We start from the raw sequence: 14,104 nt of genomic DNA, 5'->3' as shown, positions 1-14,104 counted from the left end.
TCAAATGTTTACTGACAAGGTTCACTTCTTTGCATCATAATCCTGAACTGGGCACAGGTTACTTAAAGCCTACGTGATAAACTACATTCATTTGAGAGTTCCAAGCTTTGAGCTCAAAATGAGCACATCAAACGAACCAAGAGGAACAAAAACAACTGCTCACCCAGTTATATAAGCTCCAATCAGCTCACACTTGTTTTTCACTTTAACACCATCCTCTGTGATTTCAGTTCCTTCTCACATTGGCCTAAAGGAGCCTTGTGAAATTCAGGATTTTTCTTTTCCTTTAACATCAGTAACAGTAAGGTTGATCTTTATTCTAAGAACTTCAAATGAAACTGAAAGCAAATGCTCATTAACATATCTTTGCCCCAGGGTGTTTTAAAATGACATTCTCTCATTAGGTGGTCTTGCAGTAAGTTTCACATTTGAATGTTGATAGTGTTTTTATTTTGATTTGTTGTAACTTCAGAATTACACATAAGTAGACTTTTTAATTTTTTTTCTTTTAATTTACACTACCGTTCAAAAGTTTTGGGTCAGTATAGATTTTGAAAATAATTTTATTCAGCAAGGGCTCATTAAATTGATCAAAAGTGAATCATTTTCATTACAAAATGTTGTTCTTTTGAACCTTCTATTCATTTACACAACCATTTTCAAAATGTTTCTTGAGCATCAAATCAGCATATTAGAATGATTTCTGAAGGATCATGTGACACTGAAGACTGGAGTAATGATGCTGAAAATTCAGCTTTACCATCAAAGGAATAAATCAAATTTTAAAATGTATTCAAATAGAAAACAGTGATTTTAAATTGTAATATTTTACAATATTTCTGTTTTAAAGGTATAGTGGAGGATTTTTTACTTCCGGGTGGATCACCTAAATCGGGTCTTATCTAAAATTCGGAAAGATCCTCCACTATACCTTTAATGTATTTTTGATAAAATAAATGCAGACTTGGTGAGCATGAGAGACTCAAAATCATTTAAAAAAATCACACTGGCCCCTAAACTTTTGAATGGTAGTGTTAGAAATAAATCAGTTGAAATATATGTCCACCGAAAGATCACCATATCAGTCTGAGCATGAATGTTGTGACCAGTAACCAGAGGATGCTTAAACCTCTCTTCACAGTGTCACCACCTGGAAAAGAAGAACCACAAACATCCCATCATTAAACAGTGAGTGAGTCCACTTTAATGAAATAAAGTAAAAGCATAACAGACTAAGCCAATAAACCTGTAGCTCACCTGATCGAGGTTTGATGGTAAATGTTGTTTCCATTCCAGCACGGATGTGGTTGGCAACGTGACAGTGCAGAAGCCACGTTCCATTGACCTCTGCCACCATCTCCAACGTCTGAAATGCTCCTGGGATCAGGTCATACACATCAGTACGGTGAGCCTGATCTGTCTGAAAAAGCACTTTAAGTCATTAAAATGGTTGGGTTTCAGGAGTTCACACGTACATATAATCAGATAAAGAATATGCATATTTGGGTATTTGGCATGCTGTCCGAGGGGAGGGCTCCAAGCTCGGAATTTGGCCCAAACCCAGAGTACTCCCCCCATATCCAGTTAAGAGAGAGGAGTTGGGGTGTTGAAAGAATGCTGGAAAAACTAGTGTGTGTCAGAGGTGAGTTGTCTATATACTGTATATGAATACTGTATATATAGATATTTATTTGTGTATATATATATATATATATATATATATAGGCCTCCTCTTGTTCTGATTTGGTCGATTATCGGAACATGCTCCTCCCGAACTTTGTTAATAAAACATCATTTAGTGTATGAAAACTGCAGAACACACTGCTGTAATATCATTGAAAAATCATTTATTCTATTGCATCTGATTGTGAATATAATTGCATATATAATAGTTGTTAAGCTCATTGCTGCACCTGATATGTGAAGGTCTCAGAATGAAAATGGACGGTGTGTATGTCCATTTCATTGCCCATCCCAAACAGGTACCAGACCACCCTGTCGCCCTCCACCATTTCCAGGCCATGAAGGTTTGCATAGAGCTTCCCATTGATCCCTGTCAATAGTGACGGAAAAAAACATGCAGTTTGGAATCATGTAATTCTCTGAGACAAAATGAGAATTATGTATAGTGATTATTTTTCCTTTGATGTCTGTCATTTATCTACTTATTTATTCTCTGATGTGGAACAGGGATCGTGAATCCCATCCAATTCATCCATCATATATCAAGCAATGCCTTCTAGTGGTCATAATTTGACTTTTTTGTAGCATTCTACATCAAAATGCACTATTAGGGTTGAGTTGCATTTACTTGTGACCTCTCACCATACATCTTGTTGCTTTTCTGAAACTCTGCATCTCTCAGAAGAGGTTCTGCGCTGTTGTAGTAGGACTGAATGTTTTCTTCCAGGTACCAGGATTTATTCTCATCAAACACCATAAAGAGGAGAGCAAATTCTCTATCCACATCAGTTCTCTGTCTGGCCTGGTTCAGTACACCTCTCCTGCAGATTACTAATGGCCCAATCAGACCACTTGCTGTGTCCTTTAACATATGACAAAAGCCACAGACACAAAAAACTATAACCATGATATTGTTATTATATTGTTGTTGTTCAGAATTAATCTTTTAGAATTCCTGACTGAATGTAATTGTTGTTGTTTTCGTCATCACAGTCAAAAGCATTATAATAATAATTATTATTATTATTGTCAACTTCAAAAGCCAAAATAAATTGAACAATAGCTATATTTAACACTTAAAATATAAAATAAAATAAGGTTTAATCTGTTAACATGTCACATGAAGTAACAATGAAAAATACAGTATATTCCATACAGTATATTAATTCTATAAAAGCATTTATTAATCTTACCCATACATTGTTAAAAACTAAAAGTTGTATCTGTTAATATTACTTAATGAAGCTGAGGTAACATGAACTAACAATGAACAGTTGCATTTTTATTAAATAATGTTAACAAAGATTAATAAAATAAATTTAATAAATGCATTGCTCATTGTTAATTCATGTTTAATTAATGCATTAACTAATGTTAACTAATAGGACCTTATTGTAAGGTGTTACCAATATTTTATATTATTGTTGTTCAGAATTAATCCATTTTAATTCCTGACTGAATGTAAATAATAATAATAATTAAGGAATTAAAACTGTTTCCGATACTAAGAGCTTTACCTTAACAAAGTCCACAGCTGAGTGGTAGGCAAAAGCAATGCAGTTCGGATCAGACACGCCTGGGCCAGATTTCTCTGGAATCATCCACTGGTACTGAGTCTTATTTCCTGCAGTAAAGAGTTTCATTTGCATTCACAACAGGAATGTGTCACATGTATAATGGGGGAAACCTAGCAGATCTCTATTTAAAGTCTGATAATGTTCAAAACACATTTTATGAAATCCCAGAAGGTGTCTTTGTATACATTTTACAGGCAAATGGTGGGATTTTCATCTTCCTCTACCTGGCATGACAGCTTCAGGTTTAGAAGTAGAGGTTCTGACTCCATGTGCTTGTATTGAGTAAGGATGACTAGCTTTATTCATGAATGTGATCAGCAAAATCTGGCCAACTTCAGCTCTAATTACAGGACCTATAAAACACATACAGATTTTCATTAATTTATTAATTCAAATGAAAAAACAAAACTGATGTTCAAAATATTTAAAAATAAAGGTGGAACGAAATTGTGATTATAAGTCACCAAAAATCTCCAAGTGTTTCTCTTGAGGCTGCCTCAGGTTTATTGTCCTGAAGGTGGCGTCGGTGTATTCTCTATACACTACTTTCTTATACCTGGAGCCCAGTCTGTTCTTTCCGGTCCCCACAAACAAACTGCCAGGACTGAGACAAGAATCTGGTTACCAAAGCCATTCAAACGCTGCAACATCAACAAAAGTTGTAGAACATACATCTACCTTTTCTCCTCAGTCGTGTTGAAGTTCTGCAATTCCCAGGTACGATCAGGTGAGTAGTCCCACTGCCTCTCTTCAGCACAGATGAAATACTCCACTATCTGAGACCTTAATACTGAGGGATTCTCATTCCCTGACCCCTTCACTTTATACAGCTGTCTCATCCCACCAACATAGTGATCAGAGACTAGACAGCTCACCTCAAAGTCACCTGCAATCACAATCACAGGAAAAGGTTTATATATATACATCATTACTCCAGTCTTTAGGGTCACATGATCCTTCAGAAATCATTCTAATATGCTGATTTGGTGCTCTTATTATTATCAAAGTACAAACAGCTGTACTGCTTCATGTTTTTGTGGAAACCGTGATCCGCTACCATTCAAAAGTTTGGATTAAGAAAAAAAAAACAGAAGTTCATACTTTTTTTCCAGCAAGGATGCACTAAATCGATCAAAAGTGACAGTTACTTAGCAAAAAGCAGCAAAAAGTGTTTTCAGCATTGATCATAAGAACCATTATTCATAATTGAGCACCAAATCAGCTTATCATCAGCATGAAGGATGGCTGAAGTAAATATACATAATTTGCTGAAATAACATGGCACTGACCACTGACATCTGGTTGCATGGACACAGTGACTGCAGTGTGTGGGAACAGGCTCAGCGTGTCACGTGTTGTGCCTTGTCTCTGGAACGTGTTGCCTTGGAAGTAAATACCATGCATGTCTATCTCTGTGCCAAGTCCCATGAGATGCCATCTTACCCTGGACTCCTTCTTCATCTCAAGGCCAGGCAGGTTCCCATACATAAAGCCATTCACAGCTGCATTACACAAACAAAATAACAGGGTGTGTAAGAAGGACCCTGAATGGATTCTGAATGGAATTTGAAACTTTCAGCTGATTTGTAAAATTAATAGTTGACCATTACACTGGGTCTTCAATTACAGCTTTTTGTTTAATCAGGGGTTCTGATTCTTAAGCCAAAAATATGCTTCATTTGTCCATTTACCATTACGACTTGTGCAAAGCATGTATGTAAAATTATTTGTAACCTTCAGAATCTGTTTGAGAATGAAGTAGTTTGCACGTGTGCCCTGAATAAACCGCTTGAAGAAGATAAAATACCAATTAAAAAAACAGAAGAAGAATGTGACAGGGGAAAAATGGAGGTCAGAAGATATCCGCGTTTGTAGAAGTATAAAGATGAACAACTTGCTGTCCTTTGCGGCAGGTGAAATATCGCAAATAAGTCACAGTGCGAATACGTCAATTTCATGGTCAGATATGTACCAAAATGAATAAATACCGTGCATTTTATTGCTTTCCTGAAACTCCAAATTCTCTGAGTCTGATTCATTGGTGTCATAGGTTTCAATGTTCTGTTCCAAGTACCAGCTGAGATTTTCATCTAACACAGAAAACAGCAGAAAGAACTCCCGATCCACATCTTTCTGTAAGAAAAATTATATTACAGGTAAAAAGTAATGTTGTTTGTTATTTGATTATGCACATTTGATTCTCATATTACCTGAGCGCCATTGGAATTCAGTGCATCTTTCTTACACACCAGCAGGGGGCCTATGAGACCAGAGTTGGTGTCTCTGACTGGATCACTGGAGGAGAAGTACAGGTAGGAAATACAGGGTGGGTCACTTTCAGATGGTCCCTCCTTCAACTGCCACATGTAGGTGAACGTTTCACCTGGCTGAACCTGATATCCTTTCCTCTTTATACCTACAATATTTTATTATATTATTTATTGCAATACGTTTATTTCTCTGGGACAAAACAAACCTTTTGATTGACACATTAGCCAGATGGTGTAAAATAAGTCTCACCGTCTTGATAAAAGACACCCTCAAAGGGTTTGTCGTACTGAAGACCATGTGGCTGGATGCTGTAGATTCTGTCAGCCTTGTTCATAAACATCACCTGAAGGGTGTCTCCAACCTCAGCCCTCAGAACTGGACCTACAGTCACCATAATATAAATGTGTCAGAAAGGTTCGGTTCAAATTCATGAAACACTTTTTATCTAACCAAGGTTGAAGAAGCTTAAATCCACATGAAGAAGCTTACCCAAAATGCCTAGATGAGTCTCAGCACTGGTTTGCTTTATCTTTAAAGTGAAACTCTTATCTGTATATTCTTTGTACACCACTTTCCAATACTTTCCACCAAGTCGGCCACCATCCATCCCGAAGAACACTTCTGAAAAGCTAAGGATGACCAAGAATTTGTCAAAAACAAAGACTTTCATAAACTAATTGCAGTGCATGTCTGAATTATAATCGGATATTTAACCTCCCAGGTTTGGTCAGCGACTCATTGGTCAGTTTATCCATCCCTGATGGTCCGTAGTCCCACCGAACCTTCTCAGCAGCAATGAAATACTTCCTAATCTTCCCACTGAGAGGAACTGTGAAGTTGATCTCATCCCTGCAGGACGAGACTTTGAACAGGGCCTGCATACCAGCTGTGGAAGACAAAAACATTTTTTTTTAATGATCAAGACAATAATGGTAACACAAATGTAACTACTTTAGCTTAAATAAGGCTAAAAATCCTGTACAATCTTGGTCTACTTCAGGGGTTTTCAATCTTTTAGATGCAATAGAACCCCAAATATAATCATCCTTAGGAGCAGCTATATATTTTCATTTATGAAGACCCAATTTATACTCATTTAAATAGGTGTATTATGCAATATACCAGTATAAAATATTATTTGGAAAATATTTGAGGTTTTTAGTGTCCTTGTTAAAACACCCGCCACCCATGCCAGAGACACCGGTTTCAATCCCGCTTTGAGCAGGTCGAGTAGAACCGGAGGGGTTACATTGGTGCCATGACCCAGATGGAAATGAGGTTTAGGGGGGTGAGTGTAACTTATGCCAGATAGTAAGATCTGTGTGAATAAACCTTACTCCCCTGGCCTCAAGATGTGCGCTAGAGACAGACGCTAGAGACTGTGGTCTTTAGTGTCCTTGTTTGCTCGCCTGCCTCCCATGCCAGAGATGCCAGTTCGAATCCTGCTTGGAGCGGGTCGAGTAGAACAGGAGGGGTTACACTAAAACATGTGCACGTTCTAGAGTAAACAAACTATCAAAAAGCCAACTAGCTTTTTTTTAACTGAAGCAGGACTACTTTCCATTACTACAACTGCCTTATTATGTTATCCTGTTATCAAAGAACACGCTTCCTCAAAGTTTACCTTTCAGATGATCGTTCACTTGGCAGTTCAAGAGCCATGTCCCTATTGTCATAGGCACCATCTCTGCAGTGGCAAAAGTGGCAGAAAACAGACTCAGGACATCCACGCGGTGCCCGCGGTCTAGGAGTGTGTGTCCGTGGAAATAAGCAGAGTGAACGTCGATCTCGTTGCCCATGCCAAAGAGATGCAAAGCAACTGTGTGGTTTTGGCAAAACTCAATGCCTGGTAGGTTGCCGTACATGTATCCATTTATGGCTAAAAATGGATAATAAAAAAAAGTACTTAATGACTCAAACTGTGTACATTAGCTATGTCAGTTTACAAAACATCTCTAGGTTCATGAATTTTCATTACAATTAACGCACCACACCACTCTTTTATTTTTTAGGTTTTTTTTCTTTAACGTCTGGACAGCCACAATTTTAGTTCACACAGTCAATTGGCAGGTACATACCATGCATCATGTTGGATTCCTGGAAATCTTCTCTAGCAGGATCCACACCATCTGGATCAGAGCAGAAGGTCTGGATGTTCTCTTTCAGGTACCAGCTGATGTTCTCATCCACCACACTAAACATAAGGATCAGATCCTGTTCAACATCAGCACGTTGCACTTGATGGTGGTCTGAAGTGGACACAGCACGCAGGGTTCCTGAGGCATAAGGATAAGGTAAGACAAAAAAAAAAAAATGTAGCTAATAAAGACCAGAGGTAAAAAATAATTTTAAATATATTTTTTGAATGTATATTAAATACATTTGTTAAAATTTAGGGAGAAACTTAAACAGGAAATTTTCTTTATATAACATTATAACCATAATAACATTTATCAACAGTAGTATTATTGTAGTACTGGAAATAAATAGGAAATTCAAGGTAACATAACTTTGATAAATAGATTACAATGCCTAGAAAATACTGGTATTTTTTACCATTAAACATTTATGCAATTAAGGATACTTAGTTACAAACCCTTCACTGAAAGTGTAACTTAAAAAAAATATTCTTAACAAAGTTGTATTTTTTAATTCATCCCAGAGGTAAAAATCCAGAAGTGCATTTTTTATATATATTTTTTTTAATATTAAATGCACCCAATTAAATTTAAGGTGGAACATACAGAGGAAATGTTCTTTACCATAATAACATTTATTAATTGTAGTATTATTGCACCTAGTTGACCTTTATCTAAGATGCTTTAGCAATGTTTAAAATTAAAATGAAATGTAAAAATATCACAGGGAGCTAAATTTCAGGGCTAAATTTTCATAGAAATATAGGGCTAGTTTTGCAAGAAATTAATAGGAACGTCAGAATGTCTGCTTTACCTTTCTTGCAGGTTAGAAGGGCTCCAACAAGCCCGGAGGAAATGTCTTGTGAGGCGCTGACATGGGAGTGGTAGGCCCAGGTGAGGCAGTTGGCATCACCCTTTTGAGGGGCATAATCTGGCTTTACAGTCCAGGTATATGTGAAGTTTCCCCCTGGTGGAACCCCATCATCATTCTTCAGAGTGTCTGAGGTTCCGTCTGGATACAGCGCACCTGTGCAGACAGGATTCGATAACAGGAGAAAGTCCACACAATTAAAATTAGCACCTTTGAAATGATTAAAATCCACTGATGAGCCAAAACATTATGACCAGTCGCAGGTGAAGTGAATATCATTGATCATCTGCTAACAAGGCCATATATTAAGGTCTGGATATTAGATGGTAAAAAAACAATCAGTTCTCTAAATCAATTTGTTGGATGCATCAGAAATGGGCCAGAATACAGATCTGAGCGACTTTGACAACGACCAAATTGTTATGGCAAGGCGACTGGGTCAGAGGATCTCTGAAACGGTGAGGCTTGTGGGTTGTTCCCAGTCAGTAGTGGTGAGAATTTACCAACAGAGGTGTTGGGCGCCCAAGGCTCATCAGTGCACGAAGGCAACGAAGGCTATCCCGTCTGGTCCGTGCCAACAGAAGGTTTACTTTGGCACAAGTCACACAAAATTATAATGATGGTTATGGAGGGAATGTGTCACAACACAGAGTGCATCGCATTGCTGCATATCAGAGTGCCAATGATAACCCCGTCCATCGTCGAAAGCACCTATGCTAGGCACGTGAGTGTCGCAACTGGACGTTGCAGTAGTGGAAGAAGGTCGCCTGGTCCGATGAGTCCCATTTTCTTTTATATCACGTGGACGGCCGTGTACATGTCCGCCATTTACTTAAGGGAATTGATGGCACCAGGAAGCACTGTGACAAAGACAAGCCGTTGGAGGGAGTGTGATGCTTTGGGCAATGTTCTGCTGGGAAACCCTGGGTTCGGTCATTCATGTGGATGTAGGTTTGACACGTGCCACCTACCTAAACATTGCTGAAGACCAGGTACACCCTGTCATGACAATGGTGTTCCCTAGTGGAAGTGGCCTCTTTCAGCAGGATAATGCACCCTGCCACACTGCACACATTGTTCAGGAATGAACATCTGTGGGATGTCTTGATGCCTGATACTACAACTTAAGGGTACATGAAGTCCATGACTTGGCAAGTGGGCGCTGTTTTTGGCAGCACGCGGAGGACCAAAAGCATATTAGGGAGGTGGTCATAATGTTTTGGCACATAAATTTAAGAAGTGAATGGGAGAAAGGTTTTACCTTCTGAATCTTTTGCATAGAAGACACCATGTGGATGCATAGAGTAATGTCTGGAGGCAAAGTTCTTCAGGTGCACAATGATGATATCATGGACCTCTGCCCTTAGTATGGGGCCCAGATAGCCCAGCCAGATGGGTTTGGTGATCTCTTGAGAATAAGAAGCATCTGTGTACTGCCTGTATATCGCCTTTTTGTAGACACTGCCAATCCGCTGAGACCCGCGCTGCAGAAATACTGATGCATACCTGGGCCATGAGAAAGAAGAGGTGTTTTTTAATGTTTTTCCACAATTATTATAATGGGATGATAATAAATAGTGGAGATTATTGGGAAATTTTAAATAAATAGGAAATTCAAAGTAACTTAACTTCAATAAATAGATTACACTCTTAGAATATAGGTTCAGTGGGGTTGCACTGTATAGAACCTTAGGTTTATTGACTCAATTTTAAAGAACCCTTTATGCCAAAATGGTTCTATAAAATGTAATTAAAATTAAAAACGAATTAAAACAAAATGATCCCATGATGGGAACCCCTAAAATGTTCTATTTATGATACACCTGACAGAACCCTTTAAGGTTCTATAGAACCTTTTCTTTAGAGTGCACACTTATTAAAATAAAGATTCCTAAAGGAGGTTTTTGAATTTTAGGTTCCCAAAAGAACCTTAAAGTAAACAGTACTTTCTAAAACCTCTTTTCTTTTCTCAATGTAAAGAGCATTTTAATAATATGTACAACATTTTTCACCTTTTTACTTTGACCATTAAACAATGCAATTTTAGATCATTATAAATCCTTCACTGAAAAGTGTTAATAACCTGCGTTGTTAAATGAGAAATGTATTTCTAATTACTGATTCTCAAAAAATCCAAAGTATTCTCAACAAAAATAAACAAATATTTAAATTCACACACACACACACACAAACAAACACAAGCTTTTAAAGCTAGGAAAAATTTGTTTTTTATTCAGTGTGTGAGTCTCAAGGATGTCCTGTTGGGCACTGATACCAGGAAAAGTAAACTATATCAAATACATTCATCCAAATGAATACAGCTATATCAAATGACCAGATATTATCTAGAAAAATCAGTCCTCAAAACTGTCTGGGTAAACAAGAGACTCGTGAGAGGCGCCACAGAAAGGCTACAGAGTTCATTGAGAACAGAGTAAAAGTGCACCAGCATGCATGGGAGGATGCCACAAAAAAGAAAAAAAGACTCAAAAAGATTCATGTGACGGCATGTCTGGATCCCTCCCCACCCACCCCCTGTAGTCCAATTATTATTTTTTTTGCCTGCTGGTGCTGTGGTGCAAATCTAACACTGTCTACATCTTTAAAAAACACCATTGTCTAAAGATATATCATAACTATAAAAGATGAAAATAAAAATAAACGTATTAATTATTAATAAAATGTAATTTAAAAACATCACAGTGAGCTAAATTTCTGTGTACAAATATATACCTTATGTGCTATATATATATATATATATATATATATATATATATATATATATATATATATATATATATATTAAAACTATTTAGGTAGATGTAAAATAAATAAGCATAAGATTATATACAAATTTACAATATTGCCATGTTTCAGTCAGATGAATAACTTATAATTAATGAAGAATGTATATAAATCTCACTCATCCGCTGCAATAGGTTTCCCATTAATTAGATTCTGGCCGCTCGGTGCGTAATTCCAGTTTTCCTCTTGAATCCCAATGTAGAAGGTTCTGTTGATTCCAGACACTTGTGCTATCACAGCACAAAAGATGCCCAAGCTTCTCAAACAGTTCCAGAAAGTAACCATAGTCTCAGGGACACAAATGTCCTCGCTAGAGTCCTCAAATGATTCTCAACAGGAAAGTTCTGTGTGGTCCCTCGTTATTATGTGACAGCAGAGAAATTTAAGATGACCAGTCATGAGCCATGATGACAGCCTTCAGGGATTCACACACCCATGAAATTTATGGGAAGCCCTTCGTTGCCGGAAGAATCCATCTGAAACGGCTCACTGTAATATGGTAGCTATAGTTTCTAGTTGGTCATTAGCTTATTCAAACTAATCATTAGCTGGTGCAAACTGGTAAACCATCTTGGAAAAACAATAAACAAAATACAAAATGGTTATACCAGTTTAAAGTGGTCAAGATGAATTTTAGAGTATGGTAGCTGGACAACCAGTTAACGATCAGCTTGCACCAGCTAATGACCAGCTAGAAACCGCAGCTATCATGTTCCAAAACAGCTACTGGAGTTTTCAACAAGGTTTAAGCATAAAATGGTCTTGAATATCCATAATTTCATTTCAATTGCTTTTTTGAGGGTCAGTGTAAGAATTTGAATAATAAACTGAAATACATTAAAGCCTGTGCATTTATGATTAGATAAACCATTATATAAATAGTATATATCAAATAAATAATTCTGGTGCCACCCATACATTTTTTTTTGTCCTTTTTTACAAATATCTATTATTACAAATATTAAGAAAATTAATATCAAATATTGTTTTTCTGTTAATTTTAAGGTCACAAATCTATGAAAACCCCATTAGCACCACAAAAGAATAAAATCTATGCTATTTGATCTAATAAAAAAAAATATTCAAGACAAACTAAAATATTTTCTCAATAAAATACAATTATTAACTTTTTAATTATTATTATTTTTTTAATAATTAAAAATAAACTAATTTTTGAGTTTGACTACGAACACATGAGAACATGAAGACATGACAAGTCTTAGGTCAAAATAAATTATTTTGTTTTCCAATCCAGATATATAAAATAATATACAACTATTATTTCCAATGTCGACTAGCAGCAGCAGCAGGCCTACTGTTTAGTCAACCAGACTGACACATCCTGAGAGAAAACTACCCGTTAACATTCCTATTCATCTCAATGGCACTTGCTTGGCGGCTTTAGGATCCCCAGATTTTAACTCTGCCATCTTTGCTCATGCTCAGTTCTTCTTAATTTATAAATTGTGACTGTTTTTCAGTCTTCACAGACAGCTGTCGTAAAGCTTTGTCTGAAGTGTATGTACTCATTCCTCCCTCTACTGGACAATTGAGGAATTACAGCTTCACATGACACTTTGCTTGTGCCTCAAAACACATTTGGTTTTCTCTTCTCTCTCCCTTTCTCTTATCTTCAATTTAGTCTCTTTAGCAATTATATTTTATTTCATAGGCTTTAATGGCATAGTCATATTCAGTGTTGTCAGAGACATGACACAGCAGTAGTTTGCTTTCTGTATGATGCGTCAAAGATGTGATGTTCTCACTGGGACACAAGATTGAGTCCAGCCAGCATTCGTTAATTCGTCCATTCATTCATTCATTCATTCATTCATTCATTCATTCATTCATTCATTCATTCATTCATTCATTCATCCGCATCGTTATAATTTAGTTTTTATTGCTCATCATCATGATGAATGTTCTCATATACTGTACTTTTATTGTCTTCTCTATTAGTCTAGTCTAGTAATTATAACTAGACAGTATTTTTTTGAATAAATACACATTATCTGCTTTTTTAATAATTATTCATAAAAACTTAAAATGTGTATTTTCTGAATAAAAACACATTTACTTAATTATGAATAGATTAAAAAAAATGTATAGAAAACACAGCTATACAACATAGTTCAAAACATATTAATAATTAGTCATTTCTGAACATTGACTCTCAGTCTTTATTCACCCTTTTCTCATGTTTTTTCAATTGAATTCATAAAAGTATAGAATAGAATACTGCCCTACAAAGGCAAAAGACCTTAAGTCGCTAGAGTGTGGAACTGAGAAAAATGACTTTAAAGATTTTTAGTTGTCTCGCCAAATTAATTATAGGTAGGACACTGGAAATCTGGCAAATAGATGTTTTAGTAATGGAAATTATATACATAAAAAAATCTTGAGCTCAAACTTGACTTTTGACCACTATTTTAAAGTTACTGTACTCTGCCTTTGTATTGTCAGCAAAAAGTGAGAAGTCATGCCAAGGCAAAAGGCAGTAACTTCCACATTATCAATATTTAGTTGCTGATCACCATTAACAAAATCATTATAGTACACACCTGTATAAAATCTAGTGATCATGGCATTTATTTTGTATGATTTACAATTATTTATAGCCATCTACTTATTGCTATCCTGTGCTTTGGTTGCATTCTGATGGCATTATTAATACATTTGACATGACAAAATACCTCCTATTAGTCCAGTGTTAACTCGACCGCGTTTAGGGCGGGGCTGAAGGCGAAGTTTTGGCACTC

General features: G+C 36.5%; 1 protein-coding gene across 1 annotated transcript; it reads right to left on the bottom strand.

The window, feature by feature from the left end:
* Window positions 1–1,014: 1,014 nt before the first annotated feature.
* Window positions 1,015–11,734, bottom strand: hephl1b (hephaestin-like 1b). The gene is made up of 20 exons (XM_079860575.1): window positions 11,464–11,734; window positions 9,802–10,046; window positions 8,484–8,696; window positions 7,610–7,807; window positions 7,156–7,410; window positions 6,899–6,973; window positions 6,246–6,417; window positions 6,021–6,160; window positions 5,781–5,912; window positions 5,471–5,676; window positions 5,249–5,393; window positions 4,550–4,762; window positions 3,939–4,146; window positions 3,725–3,864; window positions 3,485–3,613; window positions 3,201–3,307; window positions 2,326–2,545; window positions 1,914–2,053; window positions 1,258–1,420; window positions 1,015–1,150 (listed from the first exon to the last, which is right to left on the bottom strand). The coding sequence occupies exons 1-20, from the start codon at window positions 11,628–11,630 to the stop codon at window positions 1,074–1,076; spliced, it is 3,345 nt and encodes a 1,114-aa protein (XP_079716701.1). The 5' UTR covers window positions 11,631–11,734; the 3' UTR covers window positions 1,015–1,073.
* Between the last annotated feature and the right edge of the window lie 2,370 nt (window positions 11,735–14,104).

Source organism: Squalius cephalus (genome assembly GCF_949319135.1).
Source record: "Squalius cephalus genome assembly, chromosome: 24".
NCBI classification, from domain to species: Eukaryota; Metazoa; Chordata; class Actinopteri; order Cypriniformes; family Leuciscidae; genus Squalius; species Squalius cephalus.
The sequence above is the reverse complement of the archived record's forward strand: the minus strand, read 5'-3'. Positions and strand labels throughout refer to the sequence as shown.